The 23,225-nt window shown below is 40.0% G+C and overlaps 1 protein-coding gene across 1 annotated transcript in view; it reads right to left on the bottom strand.

The window, feature by feature from the left end:
* Positions 1–5,331: 5,331 nt before the first annotated feature.
* chchd6a (coiled-coil-helix-coiled-coil-helix domain containing 6a) overlaps positions 5,332–23,225 on the bottom strand; it is a 75,033-nt gene continuing 57,139 nt past the window's right edge. The window contains exon 8 of the mRNA XM_085394454.1: positions 5,332–6,204. Within this exon, the coding sequence (XP_085250580.1) occupies positions 6,181–6,204 (24 nt within the window). The 3' untranslated portion in view covers positions 5,332–6,180. The remainder of the gene's footprint in view (positions 6,205–23,225) is intronic.

Raw genomic sequence — 23,225 nt, 5'->3', positions numbered from 1 at the left:
GAGAGAAAATGACAGCGAGGCCCAGAGAAAAGAGCGAGGCAGTGATAAATCGGAGGATTAATCCGGGCTACTACAGGGGGATTAAATCATTCTCTCACTAAACGTTTGCTTGCTCTGTCGGACGGCGGAGGTTAAGCAGACCGTTCTCCCCCTGTCCCGTTCTGCCGCTTCTCTCTCATCCCCTCATCCACCTTTTCTCATCCTTTTAATGGCATTAGAGGAGTGGAAGTATTTAATCGGAGGAGCAATGTAGTGAGGGAAGGCCTCTGCAGAGGAAACACACACACGCACACACACTGCTGAACAGATGGAGTGTTGGGCTAATAGATGTCAGTGTTTCTGTTAATCTGATGGAGAGGAGAGATAGCAGAAAGACTCATTGATTTCCCTTGTGGCAGGTGTGGCATCAATGTGCGTTTCTGTGTGTGTGTGTGTGTATGTGGGTAAACATATGTGGTGGGGGGTTGTGAGTGGGGGTCGGTTGCATGGAGTTTGGTGGAGGTGGCAGTCTTGAATCTAAAACGTTAAATGTGTTTGAATAAGGGATCTTTCTCAAATGATCCACTACTTTATATCACAGTATTTGATATGAGTTAGCAACACTAACAAACAGTCCTTTAAAACCAGGCAATATAATCCTTAATCTTCGGTTATATTGAAATTCCACGGAAAATCATAATGATCAATTACTCATCAGCTTCGCTGCTGGGAGAGAAACGGGGCTTTTGTGTCTTGTGCAAGAACAGTTCAGGAGAACTGTGGTGAAGAGGGGCGTTAGATCAGGCCTGCTCTGCCTGCTGAGTGCTCATTTAATACATGACACCACTTAAGTGCATCATAAACTCAAACCCTAAAGGCTTTAGGACAGTGTTATTACCACACGGTCATCATGCATCATGACAGCAATAATACAGCAACGGCAAAAAGCTGACTGACCTCTCAGGATGTGGTTCTAACTCTCGACCACAGACAGCGGCTCACAAACCAGCGTGTGATGTCACTTCCAAGCCTCGAGTTTGACATTTTGGGGATTGCTATCTCTTTTTTTTTGCTTGTAATTGGATGTAGTCATACATATGGATTAGAAGCTACAGCCAAATCTACCACTGGCTAGCTAATGAGCTTAGCGAGGTGTGTCTGTGATATTAAATGGGTTTCTAGTTTTAAGACAATGAAAACTAGGTTAGAGTGTACCCACCTGTCCCTCAGAGTGGTCTCATCTTTAATTTGCATAGCTCTAATACAAGTTAAACAGGTCAGCTGTGTAAAAAAGAGAGAGAACCCCATCCATCTGTCATAAAGGGAGACATTAGCTCTGGAGAACAAAACACGCTGTGCATTTTAAATATGCAACTCTGTGTGATGATTTAATGCCGAGTGGCCGTTTGGGGAACTGCAGTTTCTTTCAGAGGTCGCGAACTGTAGCCAAGGCTGTGTTTCAGTGACTGTGTGCAATTATTTTTTTTTATTACTTTTGATACTTCTGTCATTTGTACAACGCCTTGCACTTCTTGGTCTTGTGTCAAAAAGTGTTTCCGCTAAAGGTTTTGTGTGTGTGGCCTTGTGCTGGGATCACTGGATTCAGTGAGATTTCGAAGCTACACCTAAAGTCAAAGCACATTTTGCACACTGTAATCAGGATAACTTCCCAACCTGATACCTGTTACATCCACAGATATTGAACAGAGGGGCCTGGGACTGAATCAAATTCCCAGGTTGAGTTATTGTTCTAGTCCATCCTTGGTTATTATCTAAGGGGCCAGAGTTTACAGTGTATTTACATTTAAATAAGTGAGGCCTGGCTACATCAAAGGACCCACACTTCAGGTGTGATATTTCCCCCCTGCAGCGAAATTTTGATGATCCCAGGTTTCACTGATGACTTCTAGGAGGACAAAAAAACCCCCCACACAGCCAGAACTCAACAAATTAGAAATGGGAGGTCTGTATTTCATGGCGGATTGCCAGCAGAAAAGAAAGCCTGTATGTAGTGTATGCAGAGATGCGCTGGCAGTCTACATGCTTCTATTTTCATGAACACACTGTTTCCCCCCCACAACCTTGCAAACGTGTAACAACAGGCGTGGGTGTTTACCTCTGCACGAGCACGTGCGCCATCTCTTAAAATTTGTGAAAGGTTCAAGCAGACCCCTGAACGCTCCGCTTTCTCCTCCCGTATTCTCTGTACATCCCCCACTCTCCCCCCCTTCCCCTCGCTGCAGTGGTAATTGGGTATGACACGGGATCAACGGGGAGAGAGCGAGGACGCATTTGAATGCGCCGACTGTCGTCTCCCTCACTTCTCCATTCTAACTTGCTGCCTTGCAGCTTCCCAGCCCTTGCTCACCGCTGTTACCGTAGCAACATCTGCGAGACCGCATCTTCTACCCTCCCTCCTCCACCGTGTCATTTCTTTTATTAAGATTGGCCGCTAGTGCCCAAATGTGTGTGTGTGTGTGTGTGTGCGCGTGCAACACCTCGACTGTGAGGTGCATAGCAGCAGAGCCGTTGTCAGCCCAACTCCTGCTCCAAGCCAATTACCGCAGCCTCAATACAGATTTTAAAGCTACAACTCAGGAGGAATTACCCCGAGGAGGGAAAATGTAGCCACTTGAGTCAAACTTGTTACATTAAGTCAATCAAGTGCATTACTGCATACCTCAGAGGACAAAGGGAACATCCCCAGCTGTACAAGTTGCACCACTGTCCGTACAGCTCTCTTTCCTCTTATTTCATTTTTTTTAAACTGAATTTTTGTTAAATAAAACAGGTGTCAAATTCTATTTTGCTACCCTGAAATATAAAAATCCCATCATGCTTCAACTTATTCAAAAATGCATCTCTTCACATACAGTGAGGTTTCCATAAAGCCCTCAAGCAATCAAAAAGATTTATTTTTTTCCTTCATAAAGATTCAGTAAAGACGAGCAATGCATTCAGATTACAGTGCTACAGGTGCTATCGTGCAGTCAAGCAGTCTGACAGCTACAGGGAGGATGGGCGTTTGGTAGAAAAGAAAAAAGTAAAAGCAAAGCAGTCCCTCCTAAAAATGCTCCTGACGTGCGCCTACAAGCCTTACCTAAACAGCCTGAAACATGACGACATGCAGGAGGTTTCATTATTTATTAAATGCCCAAACATCTGCATAATTGTGTCTTCTTTTTGTCATCTGTTGTCTCATGTTAATCACACAACTGTAACCAAACCACTACCAACACTGGCTGACGTATTGGCTGATATTTTTTTCTTTCAGACACAGGAAACATGCAGAGTTTCTAAACATTTATTATGTGCAATTATTTATAAGTGCTTTCTAAGATAATATAAGAATGCAGTTGAAAAATGAACTTTACCAGATTAGTTGTTTAGATTTTCTGCTCGGATCAGCTGGTTTGTTGCGTTCTGAACACGTTGCAGTGGATAAATTGTAGAGTCCACTCTGGTGGTGATTACTTAGTTTTAATATGAACTAATTTTAATATTAGACAATATATTAGCCAGTGCCGATATAGTTTGTATATAGCCAATATCGGCTCTAGTTTTAACAACATACATTTATCTGCTACTTTTATGAGAGGAAACATTCCCTATACTGGGATGAAGACTGGAAAAGTGGCAGGCTGTGCGCTGCTATTTCACAACTTCACAGTCAGGACTTGGTACTGGAGGTCACACAGTCTGAAAATCTTCTCTGGGCTCAAGCAAAGTAATGCAGAGCATTTTAGAGACATTTGAAAGCTTCTATTTGTTATTTTGCAGCTCAGTCAGCAATAACACAAAGTGGGGTTTGATAGCACAGGTAGTACAGATAATACTGAGCGTGCCCCGTCACAGCAGAAGAGTAAGTGGTGTGTCTGTATGGCAAAAATAAATTCATTCAGTTTAAATCAAAGAGTCACTCAATAATCAGCTTTTGTTGTGTGATCTGATTTCATACTGCACACATCAGTAGCTTTACAGTACAAGTCAGCTCCCTTAATGAGCAGGTGCAGTGTGCTCTCTATGGCAGCTCCTTTTTGCTTTACTGCCTGAAATATATAAAACTGGCTTTCTGTCAAAAAACGAGCACGAGCTGCTACATAGAGGAACTGTGCACTGCTGACCGAGTCAGTACAAATTAAAAATGCATTGCCCTTAACAGTAAAAGCTAGCATAATCATTTTATGTGTGGATCTGATTCTACTTTAAGACAGGTAAGAGGACACAGTGGGGTAATATCAATGAGATAAAAAAATAAAACAGTAACTCTGCAAGTATGTGAAGTCTGTATAATGCGAGAGAGGCTGGCCCCACCAACAACAATGAAACCAGGAATTACAATATTTCTATTCCATTCATGTAGCAGCAGGAAAAAAATCTTCACAGCGGTTTATTTCTTACGTGACTTGGGTGAAAACGTTTGGAAGTATCCACTTGTTTCTGTATCTTCTTTAGAAACCTCTGTTTGCATGCCAGCTGATTGGCATTTGGCACGTAAAAACAGCACAGATTAAAAAGCCTTTAGGCTCCTCTTACACAGGCCTAGAGAATCGTTGGCAACCACTTACTGGTAGGGAAGAATTTGTATTCACTGGCAAAAAGTTTCTGGAGGTTGCTAGCTGTTGCTGTAAAATCAACTGCTATAAGCGCATTCATGCAGGCCTGGAGACTGGTCAGCGACAAGTTAGCATGTTTCACACAAACTGTGTGAGGGTTTTGGTGCTACATCCGTTCTGTGAGAACCCAGCGACCACTCGAGACCAGACATTGGTGGGGGATTGCCAACTGGTCTCTAGGCTTGAGAGGCCTTAAAAATCACAATTTGAAAAAAGAAAGACAAATTAGCTGGTAGACTCTTAATTTAAAACAAAGCACATTGATCTACTTTTGCCAATATTTCTCACTGATCTTTGACAATAAATATTAACATGACTCTCTTCATCTCCACTGTTTTGAGTTATGTTTGAGAGGAAACCTGCTTTTGACATTATTTTTTAACCCGTAATGGGGGTTAATGGGTTTTATTTTTCAGCTCACAGTCTCTTAAACTGATTTCAAACAGATTTATTAGAAAAAAAAGTCACTAAAAGTCACAGAACGGTTTGCTCAATGGCAGCATTTCATTTTCAAACTGAGCCTGAGTTGAACCGTACCTTCAAAACGACTTAGAAAGGTTTTAATAGATTATCATGGATGGTGCTTCATCTATATAGAATATCCCAAGGTTCCTTTTTTTGCATTTCTTTAGAGAAATGAATAAACCACTGCAGTGAAATTAAATTCACTCAGCTATTAAAAGTGGAAGCAAGGCAGAATTAGGCACACAAACACACAACTAAAGACACAAAACCGTGAGAGGATATGAATGGTTTAATAAACTCATATAATACATCACGGGTCTGATGAATTAAAGTCATGGCCAGGATTACCTGAGCATATTCCTGTGTCATTAAAAAAATACAAATCTATAAAGCTCAAAAGAAAAACAAGTGAGTCAGTTCTTCTTTCAATCTGAGATCAAAACAAGGACGGTCCCTGTGCACCTGATTCAGCTCACTTCTTATATGACTTCCAGTCTTTTTAACCCTTCAAAATTTAGCACGGGTTTGGACGTAACCTGATCTCCACATTCAGCTGATGGAGGAGTGCCCCTGAATGCATCTTTACAAGTCAGATTTTAAGAAACATTTTCCACTGATCTCATTCAAGTGCTGTCAAAAATCATCTGCCCCCTTCTTGATTTCTTATTTTGTAGCACAGTTACATGCTTCACATCATCAGGCAAATTTTGATATTAGTCAGAGAGTTTAAATGATGTCATTTATTAAGAGTAAACAGTCATCTATGCCTGATGATCTAAAACATATGTGAGAAATGCACCAACAAAAAAAAGAAGGGGGAATCATGAAGAGTGCAGATACTTTATCACAGCGCTCATAAATGACTGAATTGAAAGTGCACCGCCTCAACCCGTGAGCCTAATATACACACTCATTTCTTGTTTACTTCTCTGTAGTATGTAGCAGTGCAGAATAATAGTGTAACGGATCACACCACAGATAAATAGCACAAAAAAAAGGCATGCTAACTGCAAACTATCTCTTTCATAAAGCAAAACAAGGATGCGACCACAGTGCTGCCATTAGTGCTTAAGTAAAAGCTTGTCGTCATGTAACGGTTTTACCCTTTTCCTCCCACTCTTCATCCGTGGTTGACCAGCAGGTTCTGAGAGAGAAGAAAGAACAGAGAATTAGTCCATCTGCACAGCAGCCACGCCTGCTGACCTTTGAAGGAGTTCTTAGGTGGAAGGGTTGTCCCCGTTTTGTTTATTCTCTGCCACCTTTAACTGACCACAGCAGAAAGGTCAGGCGGGTAAGACTAGGGATTACTCTGGTAATGGAAATAAGCAAACCCAAAAAATAAAAAGAAACTTCAAGAGGTTTATGAGAAATTCTGTCATCATTTTGTCAGATTTTTTTTTTTTTTAAAAATTGACGCTACAACATTTAAACAACTGACGAGTGGAGTGACTATCACTGACCACCTTGAATGCTACTTTGAGACTTACAAACTGCAACTAAATGTTGTTGTAGGCCAAGAACACACACACTGTACACACTGTGGACACACATCCAGCCCCATGGAGAAAAACTCCACCTATCAAATTGCTCAGGTAATGCTTTACAAAGAGCCCTGGGCACTGACCCAGCCTCCAACCACCACAGATCTGAATTCGATTAAGTATCCCACCGGGCCCAAAGGATGCGTTGCCAATGTCCCAATGCCAGATACTACAGAATCTCCCAAGAGCTGCTGGGTCTATGCCCTGATGGAGTCTTTGTGTGGCATTAAAGGGACGATTTCAGGCAGGTGGTTTAAATGTTGTGGCTGATCAGTACACTGTGTATTTAGTATTTGTATGAGCAGCACAAAACCAAACAGGGATGACGGTGTCAGTGTCCTGGCCTTCAAACATTTGTCCATCTAAATCAATATGAAGGAAAAAAAAAAAAAAAAAAAAAAAAAAAAAGTTTTGGTCACTAGATTCACAATTGTGAAAAAAAAAAAAAAACTTCAAGAAAAAGTCTCTGTCGTACGAGCATTTTTCTGCTGCAGTTGTTGCAGCTTTCAAACAAAATGACCTCCAAGCTCCAGCATGCGCAGCCTATCAGGCGTACCTTCCTGCTATTTAAAAACAGCTGCATGCAATTGATCCACGGAGTGCAACCTTCATCCTTCAACCTAAGATCAATGCGGTCCTTGAAACCCTAGCAACAAATTGTCCTGGAAAGAAGACGCGTCTGACACCATCATTCCAGCGACCTTGTCTTATGTACCATGAGAGGGGTTCGCTCAGATTGTGAGCCCTCACGTGAAATGGCAACGATCAATTAACACCTTGAATTGCTGGCGCAGTGATTCTAAGAGCGATACCAACAAACTAAACTAATCTCACGCTAATTTGACTTGAGCCCTGACATCATACAGAGCTGTTTCTACAACCTTTTGGAAGGGAGCTTTTTGAAATGCTAAGGTAATACATTTTAAAGAATATATACAGCTATATTGTATAAAACTAATGGACAGATAATTGGTCTCATATGTGAAGGTCTTTCAGAACTTTTCCTTTGAAAACAGAGACATTACCTAATGAGATGACTCCTAGCTATTATATAAGCTCATTTCCACAGGAAAGTTCAACACTCGCTGTAAATGGAGGATCAGATATACTATGATTATTTTTCAAGTGCAAATGTGAAGCAATCAAGTACAAGGAAGCACATGTAACGCATTCATAAGACAGCAGCACAAGCTCGTGTGAAATTTTGTCGAGCGTTTGCAAAGAGCACTTTTGTAGCTGACTGAAATTTTCGTTTTTTCATGTAAATTCTGTGGACAGGGCATGATTAGTACTCCCCTGGATTTATTGAGGTCACACAAAAATGGCAACAACTACGCAACGCTACATGTACAGACAATACAAACTGTGACAGAATGTTGTGTTGGAAACAGAAACAGGTGTTTACCTTTGTTTATTTATTTATTTTTTAGCTAAAGGCCCCAAACAGACTTTACATGTCTCTCGCTACATGGATGTTCCCCTAAAAATGAACAGCAATAACTTGTCCTGATCCTCTCATATATTTCAACTCAAACTGCCCATTAAGCTTAGTTCTATGATCAGAAATCATCTATAAGAAAAAAAATCAGTTTTTAACCCAAGGTTCTTTATCGTAAAATGGATCTCTTGCAAATTTGCTTTGGATTCCAAGTCAAAAAAAAAATTGATCCAACTCTGCCCCACTTGGCCTCAAAGACTAGACAGCAGCAGGGAGGAGGGTTAGCCCAAGTGGAACGATGCAACGAGCTCAATTGACTGAGAGCTGGGGGCGCATTGACCTGAAGCCGCCTGCTAGACACACTGCGTATATGGATGTGCTATATGTGCATGTGTGTGCTGAGAGCACGTGGTATCTGTTCTAAGCACTGCAGAGTTGACTCCAGCTGTGAAACTCAAACCATTATAACCACAGAGAGACTTACAGAGCAGTGTGATCAATATGACTCCCCTCTTTTGTCCTCTCATCTGATGCCTCTGGTTTAGTCTCCTCATCTCCCATTCCCTTTCAATTCTTCTGTCACTTTCCTCGACTCTTCTATTTCACTGATTTTTTTTTTTTTGTCCTTCCAGTGTCTCTTCATTCTCCTCTATACACTTTTGCTCACACGAGTAGTTTGTGTTCATTTATAATAATGTAAGCCATGAAGGCGTATCTCCTCTCCTGTTGTTTACCTTAGTGAAGAAGAAATCTAATACTGGCTCGCTCGCTGAAAAGTAACAGACATGAAAAGAGTCTTGACCATGAAAGAAAACAAGAGTGAGTTGGATACGCAAAACAGAAAAATGATAGGACACAATTACAATCTGTACATCGAAAATGACAAAGAAAATGAAAAACCCTTATAAGAGAGACAAGAACTCTAGTTAGAAATGTACAGCATGCTGAACGGCACCTTTGCAAACCAGCTAACAAATGAACCTGTATTATGGCTTTAAAACATTGACATGGGATCTTTTACATTCCAGGATCAAGTTCACCTGATCATTTTTCTTTTGTACGATTTAAATTCTCAAAGCAGATGGACTCTGTTGTCAGAGTCTTGTGAGTGTTTAAAGCAGGGAGCCAAAATCCGCCTGGATTTCGATCCAGCTCACTTGACAGCTTTGGAAAATGTGAAGGGGGGCAAACATTTGGACGTTTACCAGTGTTTCATAACTGTTAAAACATTTCTTCCTGATTACCATTCATTCGTTATTGTTTTTTTTATTGTTTTCCACAGTTAAATATTTTCTGTGAATTAATAAAAACGTTGTTTTATGATTACGAGACGGTCTGGGCCGGGAACTACAGGGACTTTCTCTAGAATTTGACACAATTATTACAGAGAAAGAAAGAGTCACGCTGACAAACTCCTTTCATTTACAGCATTTTTACACAATGCAGAAAAACTAAGATGTGATGTTGAAATGACCCCCCCTTCTTCACTTTAAGAATCTCGGGGATTAGATATGTAGCTAAACTTCAGAGAGGAGATGTCACCGGTCAGGCTCACTCAAGCTGAAAGCAGGCTGCATGTGGCCTGTGTAGTATGACAAAGTTTACACACAACAAATTATTAAACAGATTAATTAGCCCTCTGAGCAGTTCTGAAAACTGTATTTTTCCACATCTACTGTACTAACGAGCAAAAAGTAACTAATGGATTTCCCACCTGTTCCTCTAATCTAGGGGGTCTCAAACTCGCCACTTGTGGCCCATGTCACCCCTGCTTGTGGCCTGTATATTGACGTAAAGAAATCTAATGAAATTTGACCCTTGAACCTTTTTTTGTTAGCGAGGATTTGTTTGTTGTTAAGAACAATGTTAAATTAGTTATTTTAAAAAGCAAAAAATGATTTAATATGAAAACAATATGAGCAGAGAGCACTTACATACATGTTGAGGGATTGGCTGTGTTAGTTCAGTGAGAGAGTTATTTGTAAACAAAACACTTATAACTTATTTTTATTCTGTTAAATATGAATAAACTTATAACAAGTGCTGCCACATGTCTGGCCAATAGGAGAGTTCCAGTGTTTTTATGTGGTAGTTCAGTGAAAGGCTTCAGTTAGTTAAGAGTGAGAAGAAACAAAGATTGTGTTCATGTTTGCAGTTTTGTCTTGTTATACAATATTTGAAATTTATAAAAACAAAACAACATTTTTGGAAATATTTGAGGGTGTTTTCTTGTTTGTTTTGTCCTACTTGAACACTAAAGTGGCCTTTGAATGAGATGACAGTGCCAGCAGTGGCTCACAGCTCATTTACGTTTGAGACCCCTGCTCTAATCGAAGACACCTTCTAAATTAAAGTAGTCACCGACTATGAAGACTTGCTGAGGTTCTTTCAGACTTTTGACCAGCTAGTGCCTTGGTTATGGTTACGGGCTGTTACAGTGAGCCTATTTTCAGTTCATGTGGCTCCGGCTAGAAGATTAAAGAGGCAGAGTGAAGGGACTGAAGAGAGGAGAAGAGAGACCGGGGCTGACCACTGTAGGAGATAGAAATAAATAACAACAAAAAGTCAGGAGAGGTAGGAGAGCAGAGTCAGGCTGTTCCCCACTCCGCACCCAGCCTGGGAGCCTTGACTCAATTGGAAATCCATTTTATCTGATGACTGGCAGGCAATTGGGGCTCCCAGGTGAGGCTCTGCGGTTGATAGGCCTGATCACTCCACTGCTGAGGGACAGAGGGATGAAGATGGAGGGGAATGTGGAGGAGAACACGTACTAGATTGGCTCCACTAACAAAGTTCATTTTAGGCAACCTAGATCATCACTTAGCCTCCACTTCTATCAAAAACAAGAAGTGGGAGGGGAGCTACTAAGTATTTTCACTTAGTGGGGAAAAAAAAAAGACTCCAAAGATATAAGGCCGAGGAAAGCAGCAAGCCGTCTGAAAAACAAGACAAAGATTCCAGTGTTTTCTTGATAAATGACGAAAAAAGGAGAAAGCAACTGCTAAAAAAGTGAATTCAAATTTTATGTTGACAAACCTCATCTGTAATTATATGCCCCGCAAGAGAGGGAAGGATGTTTTGTAATGAGTTGGGAGACACTAAATTAAGTTAGGAAATAAAATAAGTCTCTTTAGAAGAGAGGGTCACTGCAAATCAATGTGTTGTTGTGAGTTATTCTGATTGATCCAAGATTTCTATCCTAATATGACTACTGAACTGAAAATCAGCAGGAAGAGATATTATGTGGGGAAGGCCTTACTCTAACAACATCGTGTCAGAGAACGGAACAAAAGGCAGAAACATCCAAAGAAGAGCTTTAAACGTCCTTCAAGAAGCTGGGGAACTATTCCTGAGAACTACTTAAAGGAATGACAAGGAAGCTGCCCTGAAAGTTCAGGCTGGGATGAAGAAACCAGTGGGTCGTACCAAAAGTGATGTTGAAGCATGTAAAACTACAAACTCTGTTGTTGCCCCATGCAACGCATTTCTACAGATATTTGCCCATTTCAGTAAACATCTGCATCTACTTCCCATTTTCCTCACAAAATCTAAAGAAATGAGACTTTTATAAATCCAATAAATGAAGTTCAGATGTCATTGTTTAGTACAATAAATATAACGTGCTGCTTTTTGTGGATTTGTGGGACAAAAGAACGTCAAATGCCTGCAGTATATTTACATGAAAACAGGTTTCACATGAAAACCCAACAGCTCTGCAAGCGGGTAATAAAACATTGGTATTTTTTTATTTACAATAGGGCTAGAGAAGAGACGGAGAGAAGGAAATCGATATTTTTAGAAATACAGGGTGTGAATGAAGAGCAATCACAAAGGAAAGGCAGGCTTCAAATCATAAAGGAAAAAAAAAAAAAAGAAGTGGAGAGACAGACGGATTGAGTCACAATGGGACACAAAGGAGAGGCTGGTAGAAAGTGGACTGTTCCGATAATGTTGTGGCTGTTTCGGGGTGACAAAAGCCAGTGAAAGACCCACCTAAAAGCCCCGCTGTTGTCCTCTCTTATCCCAGCTGGTGGTCTTGGTTCCACAAAACCTCTTCCTAAGCACACACAAGAGGGGCCGATAAAATGCCGACCAGAATGGCGGTCTGGTGTGTGCCCAGAAAACAAAACAAAACAACAACAACCAAAAAAAAACAACTAAGTGTGTCAATTGCTTATGCAGCCTAGGTGGCTTTCAATAGTACACAATACGGCACCGTGCTGAATTATTATCGGGACCCCTGTTGGAGCAAACAGAAAGAGGGAGACAGAGTAGGGGGTCTGGTGGTGCGAGCCGACGGGAGTGGTGGCGTTCAGAAAGGTCAGGATACAGCGAGGAAAGAGCACAAAAGATGGTGAAAATGCTCCTCAGGAGGCAGCTGAGAATACCCTCAACTCTACCCCCACCCCCACAACTCTGCCCTTGTTTGAAAGCTTTGTGGTGTCTGAGGGCCACCGGATGAAAGAAGAAGCAGAGGCTCTGGATATGGTTTGATGGGATGTTCGATCGCTCCTCGCACCGCGACAAAAGACAGAGAAAGGGAAATACAGAGACAGAGGGAGAGAGGGGACGTGCAGGAGGAGAAAGACGTGTGCTACAGCTCTTAGAAAAAGTTCAACGTGCAACAAAACAGCTGGTATAAGTAGTTGTACGTACTTGCACTGTGATTATTGAAGAGATTTGCAAACCAGAAAGCAGAACTTTTTGACTGAAATACATAACATAAGTCTTTTAATTGCAGTACTCTTTTTCATTAACACCAGTTACATGAGGAATGGCCAAATCCCGATGCTCTCATACTTTTGTTGGAACCCTACTTAAAAAAAAGTACCTGGTTCCAGGTAATGAAAACCCCCCAAAATTGAGTCAAGCTTAGGCAAGCAGGTACTAGTGGAAGAGAAACACGTGTTACGCCAAACAACCTGTCCTAAAGTCCCGACTTCTGAAGGTAGAAAAGCCTGCTGCTTAGTTTTGTTTCTCATAATATTCAAGAATATAAGGCGGGGGGAGACAAAACTTCACTACCCAAATAACTAAATGTACAGAACTCCACAGCACCGAATAGCTAGATTGAAAAATACAACCCACAAAGCACAGAATACAAGACAGAGGAGACAACAAAAGAGGAAGAGCGAGAGCAGATAATGATGCTCAGTGGAGATTGGTTGTGATCGGCTGTACAATGATCAATGCCGGCTTGAAAGGAGGCAACGCTGATGGTTTATGAAGGAGGGAACAACTGCCAACAGTATGAAAATGAAATCAATAAGTCAGCTGCGGTGCGGGGGAGAGAAAAATGAAGGAAGCGGGTGAGAGAAAGCAAGAAAAAAAAATGGAAACAGGAGACAAGACTGAATAAAACAAGAGAGACAAAGAGAGCGGGAAAGACGCGGAGAAAGAAAAGAGAAAGAGTTGCAGACAGACTAAGAAGTGAGATGAAAGGTGCTGGTTTAAAATGAAGCAAAGGCAGAGAAACTAAACTGACAGATGAAGGAAAATCTTTAAAGAAAGATAAAAAAACAAAAACAAACAGAGTACAGCAAAAACAAACCGATGAACATTTACACTCACGAACTGACAAACTTTTGAACAAAACCCAGATCCTGATGTAAATATAGCCGGGCATGTCTACTGTGTATGTGTCTATATTTGATTGTGTCTATAAAAAGGTAAGTCTACACATGAAAGGTGAGATGATTGATGGACATTTTTTCTCTCCCCCTTCACTGTGGGCATTTTGTCAGGCAGAACAACAAAGCATAGATGTTCCAAAGAACAGAGGCGTATTTTTTTTTTTTTATTTAAAAACACACAGAGTGTCCTGAAGTCCATCCCTCTGTTCTTTATAAAAAAAAAAAAAAAAAAAGCTGTTCTTCACTGACTCAGATATCCATGACAACAGCATTAAACTCTCTCTCTGGACCCGACAATAAACACACAGATACACAAAAACACTCTGAGTCACACGGACGACATGCAATGAGGCACAAACAAGTTATGTTTTATATGTTTTTCTGATTTTGTGTCAGCAAAAGTCTTTAAACATGCAGCAATGAATACAAAACATGACAATGTAACGGCCAAAAACAATCTACAGACTCCAAACAAACTGCAAGGATGTGAACTTTTACAAATGTGTTGTTCTCAGTGAGCATTTTGACCTTTGCATCCACAGGGAGAGTGACTTACTCACTGCACTAATGGAAAAAAAGTTTTTATACACCTACATCACAGGTGGAAAAACAGAGTTTTAGGTTCTGTATATTTTTCAGTTTAATAGGCACACAGCAGCATAAATGTTATAATGTATTTATATGTTTTATATGTTTGCTGCAGTAATTTGATCAAGAATCTGGAAAATTAGAAAATGCTGTGCAAAAGGTAAAGTTGAATTTTCAGCAATAACTTTTCAGAAGTTGCTTGTGAGAAAGCGTTTCTTACAGATTTTGATGGGCTAAATCCAAACATGACAGTTAAAAATATCTGATTGGCCTTGGTCTCTCAAATATATTTATACTTATTTTATATTTTACCAATGTACATTTAGATATTTGACTTTTAATCATGAACTGTAAGCTTATATCTTCTCATATTTATAGTTGTTTCATGATAATAATAATAAACTTTCACCTTTCTTCATTATGTAACAGTAGAAATGGTAGATAAAAAACCCGATATGTAACTTTAACATTAATGACAGCCATAGTACGTTTAGCTTATTGTGAAAAAAGATGAAAAACCTTCAAGATATTTTAATATGCTTTAAAATCCTGTAACGTTGTTCTGCAGCATTACAGATTTCCTGGAACAAGCAATGAATCTTCTATCAGATAAGACGTCAGAAGTTTAAAAACAGATACGTCAGGAGATTTCAAATTTGACAATTGCATTTCATACTTGATACAATCCTAAATCACAGGAGCCAAATTTTATGAAAATATTGACAAGTTTAGCATCTGCCATCATTTGGTCTTTCTTTTTATGTTCAGGAGTCAAAATATGTTTTTATTATTTCTGTTTTTAAATGAGAACATTGGGTTTTAGAACTAAACTAGTAACATAGAAAAATAGAGCCAGCCGACAGCTCTAGGCTTTAAAATTGGTAAAATTTGATTAGAATTATTTGGGGTATATTTCATTGATTCATCAAGTCAATGTCACTGTACAGTAAATGTTACCCTACACCAAAGGTGGGTAGAGTAGCCAAAAATTGTACTCAAGTAATAGCGACACTACCTCAACATAGTTTTACTCAAGTAAAAGTAAAAAGTAGCCGTCCACAAAATTACTGAAGAGTAAAAAAGTAGTGAGTAACTGATCATAACATCTGACTTAATCTTTAACAATGAGATAATCAGACAGACAAAAATATAACATTTAGTGCAAATTTTGGTATTTTAAAGTCTGAAAAGGAAAAGAAAATGCTTCATATAAATAACGATTACAAAATAATAAATATCGGCAGGAGAAACACTTTTCCAAATCAATATTAAACTATTATTTAGAGTAGGTATATTACCTATCCCTATAGGTCTATATTTGTTAGGTTATATATGATACTTCTCCAAATTGCACAACAGGCTCAGCAGATAGAAAATAAAACAACAAATCTTACTTTGATATAAACTAAGTTTGTGTCAAAGTAAGATTCATTTTTGTTTTCACTAAAGTTATTCACACCGAGTAGAGTAGCCAGAATATTTTCTCAAGTAAGAGTAGCGATACATCATAATAGTATTACTCAGAAAAAGTACAGTGTAGTTAAACTACTCCTAAAAGTAAATTTTTTTTCTAAAAGGTTACTCAAGTAAATGTAACTGAGCAAACTGAATTAGTTACTACCCACCTCTGCCCTACGCTGAACATTACATGAAACACGTGACAGCTAGCATCTAAACTCTATATCAGTTTCCATTCAGAATGATAGTTCTGTAACTTCCTCAGGATGTAAACGTAAAACAAAATCATGTGATGTGCGTTTTGCTGGCTATCTAGTCATAACATTAGACTTTGTGGGGCAAAACATGCAGGAGTCCAGCAGGGAAAATAGTGCTAAAAAAGCATGGTGGCAATTGCTTTATCACATGCCAAACTCATAGTACCACATTAATAATAATAATAACCTGTTTCGGTCAACAGACCATCATTACACAACATGTTATACCATCGTGTTTTGTTGAGTCTTTGTCAACTTTTGCTCAAAACTGTGAGCTGAGAGGGAGAAAAAGTTCAACAGTTCTTTTAAGACTTTTTTCTTCAGTGTCTGTAGGCAGTCACCATTAATGAGGCACAACAGACCTACAAGTGAGAGCAGAACAGAAACACGAAGCTGACATAAATGGGCTCCAAATGAATGTCACTTTTTAAAAATCAATTCAACACCTTTCATAAAAAACCCACTGAACACTGCTTCCTTACAATTTGTTATAATTTAACATCTTTTCTTTGTAGGTTTTATTCCTGTTCTCTCTAGTGGGCAGGAAGTCACAGAGTCACAAATAGAGAGCTAAGAGATGAAAAGTACTATCTGCTCTATGGTACATCAACTTTGCAGAAAAGTTCTGCCTTTGGAAAGCGGATATAAAAGCCCTGCGTAGACTTCAGCCCCAATTAAAGCAACTCACACTAATTTAGAAGGTTGGTCTGAAACGCCTATGCCCAAGTGTTTAATCTCAGACGGTTTATCTCTGAACAAATACAAAAAAATGAGAGAAACTCTGGTCGTTAATTAGGCCTAGTTTTAAGAAAGCTACGAGACACTTTGTAATATTTATTCATGCATAGCAATGAGGTGAAAGGAGTCCAACTGTTTGTTCGCTTCATAAATTTTGTGTCAAAACTTGAGGAGTGCATACTTAAGTGAGAACGTGCGTGTGGTCAGCAGCAGGTCCAGCAGGAAGCTGAAGCTCCTCATTCTTCTTCATTAAGTTTTGACTGCTGAGGGGCCAACGTCTATGCCCCTTTCTCTCTGTGTGTCTGTGTACATCTCTTCATCCCCTGCCCATCTCCAACCCTTCCTCCATAAACACTTATCTCCTCATGGTATCCACTCATCTTCCCCTTCTCGCTTTTTACCTCCTGACAGTCACCTATTTCTCTCCCCATCATCTCCCCAACTTGCCTCATGTCGCCTCCCCGTCCCTCCTCCTTTCTCTCCTTCCCCTCGTCTGTCCAGCTTTACCCCCTTCCCCACCTGCCTCCTTACCTCTATTCTTTAACTGTCCACCTCCTCCTCTTCATCATTTTCTCCTTCTCCCATTTTCTCCCTTCACTTCTTCAATTGCTCACTGTTTGCTATCATGTTTTTTACTTTCCCTCGACTCTACTCATTCTTCTCTACTCTGCTTCCTGTTTATTTGCCCGTCTCTCGCCTCAGTCCTGAACACAAATTCATCTCAGTTTTTTTCTCCCTGAACATTTCTTAGTTTCTTTAGCTGTTTGTTCCACTTAAACCAACTTCCAGCGCCTACATGTCACCATTTAATCTCAGGTTTAACTTCAAACCTTAATGTGTCTTTTCATTTCTCTCTCCTTCTACTCCATCTCTTTCTGTGTCCGATACTTCTCAAGGCCTTTCTGTTTATTTCTCATTGGCCTTTCACATCTAGCCGGCTACAGATCTCTCTGTATCCACAACGTGTATTTTCTCCTTCTTCAGTCCAATTCGCTGTCCTGAGCCTCTTCTTTGTGTTTTTCTCCACTTTGTTTGTCTATTTTGTTATCTACCAGCAGAGTGACTGAGCTGCTGTGATCTCTGTACCGGCATGACTCCTGTTCAATCAACAATAAAACTGAAGATAAAAGAAAAAAGAAATCAATATGAGGTTTTACACTGCTGTGATTCACTGGCTTTGCGAAAGTCGCTGTGCATTCAGATTGGCTACAGATACACATTTATTATCAGCATATCAACATTGTCAGTGTGGACTTTCTTTGAGAATAGACTTATCAAAAGAAGATGAAACAATTTTCTCTTTCCCCTTATCTTCTGGTGGGCTATCCACCGAGAATCATACCAGCACACAAAGCCGCAGAAACTGCACAGAGTTTCCAGCTCGACAGGCCACGCTGTTGTGAATCACAACAGTGTTCCTTGCTACAAAAATGCTACACCATTTCTCTTTATGTCCACAGGATGCTCCTATTCACTGACTACAACGCAGCCCTGAAATGAAGCCACCCAGATCCCTTTTCATATAAATGAGGGAGGCTGAGTATTGCAAACAATTCTCTGGAACAGTGTCAATTTAAAAAGAAAAATTACATTTTACAATTCACAAATGGTTCATTTACCATCTCATCCATTTTTTTTATAGATGGTCGTGTTATATCACACGTCTTACTGAGAGCAAAGATTAACTGGGCACATTAGAAAAGTGAGTGATGCTGCCGATCCAAGGAAAGCTCCACTTCACACAGACAGGTGTCCCGGCTCTTACCTGCCCACAGTCTCGATTGCTACGACTGTCAGTGATTGCTTAATGGTCTAAGGACCTACTATGGCGTTTTAGATTGAACGATTATAAAACAAACAACAGAAAACAAACAGAAACAAAATAGCATAGAAGGGAATTTAAGGTATTAATTATGGCTCCTTCCTCAAAACAAGGATAATCGGTCTCAGTACGCTGGGTTATTTGGGTGACTCTCCTATGCCGTGATAGCTGATAACTCTGACATCTCATCACCAAGCCCGCCAACTCCCTACTGCACCTCTCCATGGCTGTCAGGGGCAGAGGAGTCGTCAACGTGGACAGCTAACAGGCGACACGGGAAAGGCAAGATTCTAAGATGCGACTCTAAAGCACTGGAGAAGAAATGAAATAAAAACTGTGCATTTGTGTATCATTTACCATAACCGCAGCTTTGTGCAAATATCTTGTTGTTATAGCTGTTAAGCTATAAAGGCTGGCTTTACCTTTAACGCAGTTTCTATCTAAGGTACTCAAAGATAAATTCAAATATAACTAAGTTTGGGATACAACGAGCCAGGCCTGTGGATGGTCACACATAGCGCCATATCCTTCATTATATCTGCATCTATATTTTCCCATATTAAGAGCACACTTCCTGGTCCACAAGCCAAACGACTTCAAACACGATGTTGCCTGATATTAGACTGAATCATGAATTCATTGCACTCCATTTGCATGTTCAGAAACTGCTTGTTTAACCAATTTTGATGTGGGAGAGGCTTCAATTCTCCGTAACTACAGAGACCACATGAGCTGTTTAAATCTAACATCTGAACATTTGAAGTTGACAGTGATGGACAAACAGCTTGTTTGTGACCTTTTTCCCAAGATTTTGATTTCACTATTGGTTAACTTCATACACACAGTATCTTAGGGCTGTGCAATATGACCAAAATCTCATATCCCGATATAAGACATCTATCGTCCAGACTAGGGCTGGGCCATATCATATCGTTCACGGTAATACCGGTATAATGTTGGGCAACGATAAGAAAATGAAATATCGCGATAGAATATGGGTAAAACGCACATGCGCACATGGCGGAAAAAGCATGGCGGCGACGGAGAATGAGAAGGGCGAAAGCGGATCGTTGAATGAAACGGATGAACCAGAATTGGTTTGTAAAAATGCTGCAACTTCAGTGATGTGGAACTGGTTTGGCTTTCGTCTGTCAGACACACAACAAAGCACTATTTTTGGTAGACCATGCTAGCGGGCCGTCGTTATTATCGTGTTTTTTGGAAAATATGGCACACTTAAAATCAATCCTTTGATTTGTCTGAAAATCGACAGTGCCCCTTATAATCCCGTGTGCCTTATGTTTGAATTCTGGTTGTGTTTACTGACCTCGAAACGATTTTATGTGGTACACGGCGCTCGAAATCTGTCAAATGTTTTAGTACGGCTTTGCTAAGCTACGAAGTCGCACCACTTGATGGATTGTCGGAGCATTACGGCTACCGTAAGCCGGAGCCTCGCGGAGTGATACGTACTGTGCTTCAAAATAATATTACCGTATTGTGTGTGTATAACCTCTTTTTAAGTTTTGTGGATATTATACATGGTTATGCTGAGGATATGTCGGCCAATTTCCACTGGAAATGCCTTTTGGTTAAACTGTCAGCGAGGAATTTGCATTTGAACTGTTAAATGTTTATATAACTTTAATGCACATAAAAAAAACAGCTGCTTGTTTAAGTGAAAATACATTGATGGGTTTTTTTGCACTAATAAAGTTGTGTATTGTAAAGTATTTTGTCTAGTGTCAATTATATCGTCAGTTATATCGTTATCGCAAATTTTCAAATGTATATCGTGATAAAATATTTTTGGTGATATCGCCCTGCTCTAGTACAGACAATGATATATATCACAAATATTTTACATTTTCTGTAAATTCTGTGAGGCTTGGGCAACTCGACTTGTGTGCAGTGTTTTCAGCTGGGCGTCGTGTACCTGGAGTCGAGTGTGACATAAGTTGAAACGGCCGCAATTTTCTTTGTGAGTATTTATTACACGGCGTGCTGCGGGGAAAAGCCTGTTTCTAAGGTTCATTATTTTAGCCCCTGACGGCTCTTTTTAGCTTCTCGTCAGTAAACACTTTGCATACTATGTCACATGATTCAGTTTATTTTGAAAAATCTGCACAGAATCTTCATCTTTATTTTGAAAAGTTTATGTGGAAAATAAAGAAGCGGACGGCGGAGCCATGTGATGGTTTTATTGTCATTGTTGCTAACGACAATGCATAAAAGCCGTCGCTTGTCCAGCCGTAGTGTGGTTATATTAAATATAAGAGAAAGAGAGAACTTTAAGAAATTATACAGTGACCATCAAAACGATGAAAAAATATTGCTGTAAACAGTTTATTTTGTGACAAAACGAAACAAACGATAGCGTGATATGAAATGATAGATGTTTTCATATCGTCATCTGATATATATCGTTATATTGAACAGCCCTACAGTATCTAGTATAATACTTATGCTTCTGTGAAATATGTTTCGTATGACACAAACTTAGCAAAGATCTAAAGTGGCACATTATTTAGATGGTTCAGATTAAAGGACTCTTTCATGTGTATTTTCCATCTTTTGGTACATTTTCAGTCTGTTCTGTTTCTCTGCTCAGATATTCCAAATGACTTTTACAAATCTCTTTAGTAGCACTCTCTCATGTCTGTCTCGTTTCTTGCCTTTCACTCCTCTCTCCACGGTGAGCGTGAGCGTCTGACATTGATCAAAAGCAGGCTGTCTCTTAGATTGAGGCTAAATGACTTGAGAATCCCACCAGCCACACAGACAGCATGTGTGTGTGTGTGTTGTGTATGTATTCACATCTGAGAGTGCTGATAAATGACTAGAGAATCCCACAGAGTGTCTGGACAGTGTGTAAGCGTTACATGTAGTAGTGCCCACATCAGGCACAGCCTCCCAGAGGATAATGACTAGAGGTTGTCTGCACCGTCTCTGTGGGATCCTCCGCTCATTTGTCATCAAACACACAAACACGTGCACACGGGTACACATAAAGATGGAAGCATAACCCAGCAGGAAGACGTCTGCGATATGCATGTCCGTCTACTGACCTGCTGTGGCACTGATCACAACACATCACAGTCACCTCTGCTGAGAGACAAAAAAGGAACAGGACCAATTTTGTCCCAATTAAGTCCTCTTTCACTCACTTAAAAGCTCAGGAATGAAAAGTCACCATGTGTTTCTCTCCCCTCTGGAGACGTCCTTATTTCCTATCATTATTAAATAACTAACCAGCTGTAGTGTAATCTCTCTTGCATGGTCCAGTCCACTGCAAAATTTTGAAAGGATTAAAACTTTGATTCACAAAACAGAAGACATTACTCATCAGCTCTGCTTATAAGCAAGATGAAATACATTTATGAATTTTCCCCAGGTTCTCTGCCTACAAGCCTTCTTAAGATGCAGTCATTTTAAAATACATTAGAAGAGTAATGTTTAGTTTATATCTGTACAAAAGCTTTACATAAGCATATTTTGTACTCTTTTACGCAGTCATAAAAACCCTCATTTGTCACACTATCACAGTAGCTGTTAGCCAAGTGGAAAGTGTTAGCCGAACAGTGTCATTAGCAGCTGACAGATTTTTCGTATTAGCAATGCTTGGTTTTCTAGCACAACTAGAAAACCAAAGTAGGCCTAGCTGATAATTATGCTGCTCAAAGAAATGAAGTGAATGACACAAAGTCAGTTATGCTACAGCCTGAGGCACAAACTAAATGATGGTGACTGTGGGCAACGAACTTGTGATTGAAATGATTTTGATAACAGGAAGCAGGTGTGCGACCAATCGCACTGAGTTGCTGTTTTAAAAGCGTCTTTGGTGCATGAAGATGCAGATAAAACATCAGTGAGATAATCGGTAGGCTATCAGTTTGGGATTGAATGGGACCAGTTTGGAAATTATGTGCAGTCTGTTTGTGATAACACAGTGATTAACTCTATTAGTTCAGCCAGAACCTCATAGATTTGAAACAGAAATTCTAAAAAGGTCATACTTGCTGCAGGACAGCACTTGAACTGCTAAATGACAGAGGCGCTCGGCAATACCGCTTTTATCTAGAATACAACCATATGGCAAAGAGTTTAGCCGAGTCCCAAAGAAACCTGCTGAAAATGGGTTGCACTCATCGGTGGTTACGTACTCAGAGGGACTGCAACATGTTGGTAATCTGTCTGCATTTTTATATTAGAATGCAATTACTAACAAACCTTCATATGGAGTTTATAACCAAACTCCACGAACAAGAAACAAATGGCTGTCAAACTTTAGCAGGTAAAATGGTTTCACAATGGTCTTAACAACAGGACAGACTGATACTCTGTAAGTTAAAAGCTCTTCTAAGCAATCAACTTTGAAAACTATCCATGTGGTTCTGCTAATTGTTGTCTCACTAGCACTTGGCGAGTTTACTGTGTCACTGCTACTGCACTGGGAAAAAGTTATCAGCGATAACCAAACTAACTGTGACAGCTTTTAAAGACACAAAACGGAGGAAGAACTTTATAAACTTCCAAATTGACAGGGTGAAAGTCAGGGAGATGCCTCAGGGGCCAATCAAGAGGAAAGACCTTGATGAGTAGGTTGAAGCAAGCTGCAATGTAGCAAGCTATTCACGCGCCACAAACACACACACACACACACACACACACACACACACACGCATATATG

The sequence above is a fragment of the Rhamphochromis longiceps genome, linkage group LG20 (assembly GCF_057381845.1).
Source record: "Rhamphochromis longiceps isolate RC_006_pf linkage group LG20, R_longiceps_female_GT1.1, whole genome shotgun sequence".
In the NCBI taxonomy this organism is placed as follows: Eukaryota; Metazoa; Chordata; class Actinopteri; order Cichliformes; family Cichlidae; genus Rhamphochromis; species Rhamphochromis longiceps.
Note: the sequence above shows the minus strand (reverse complement) of the source record. Positions and strands in the feature narration are given on the sequence as shown.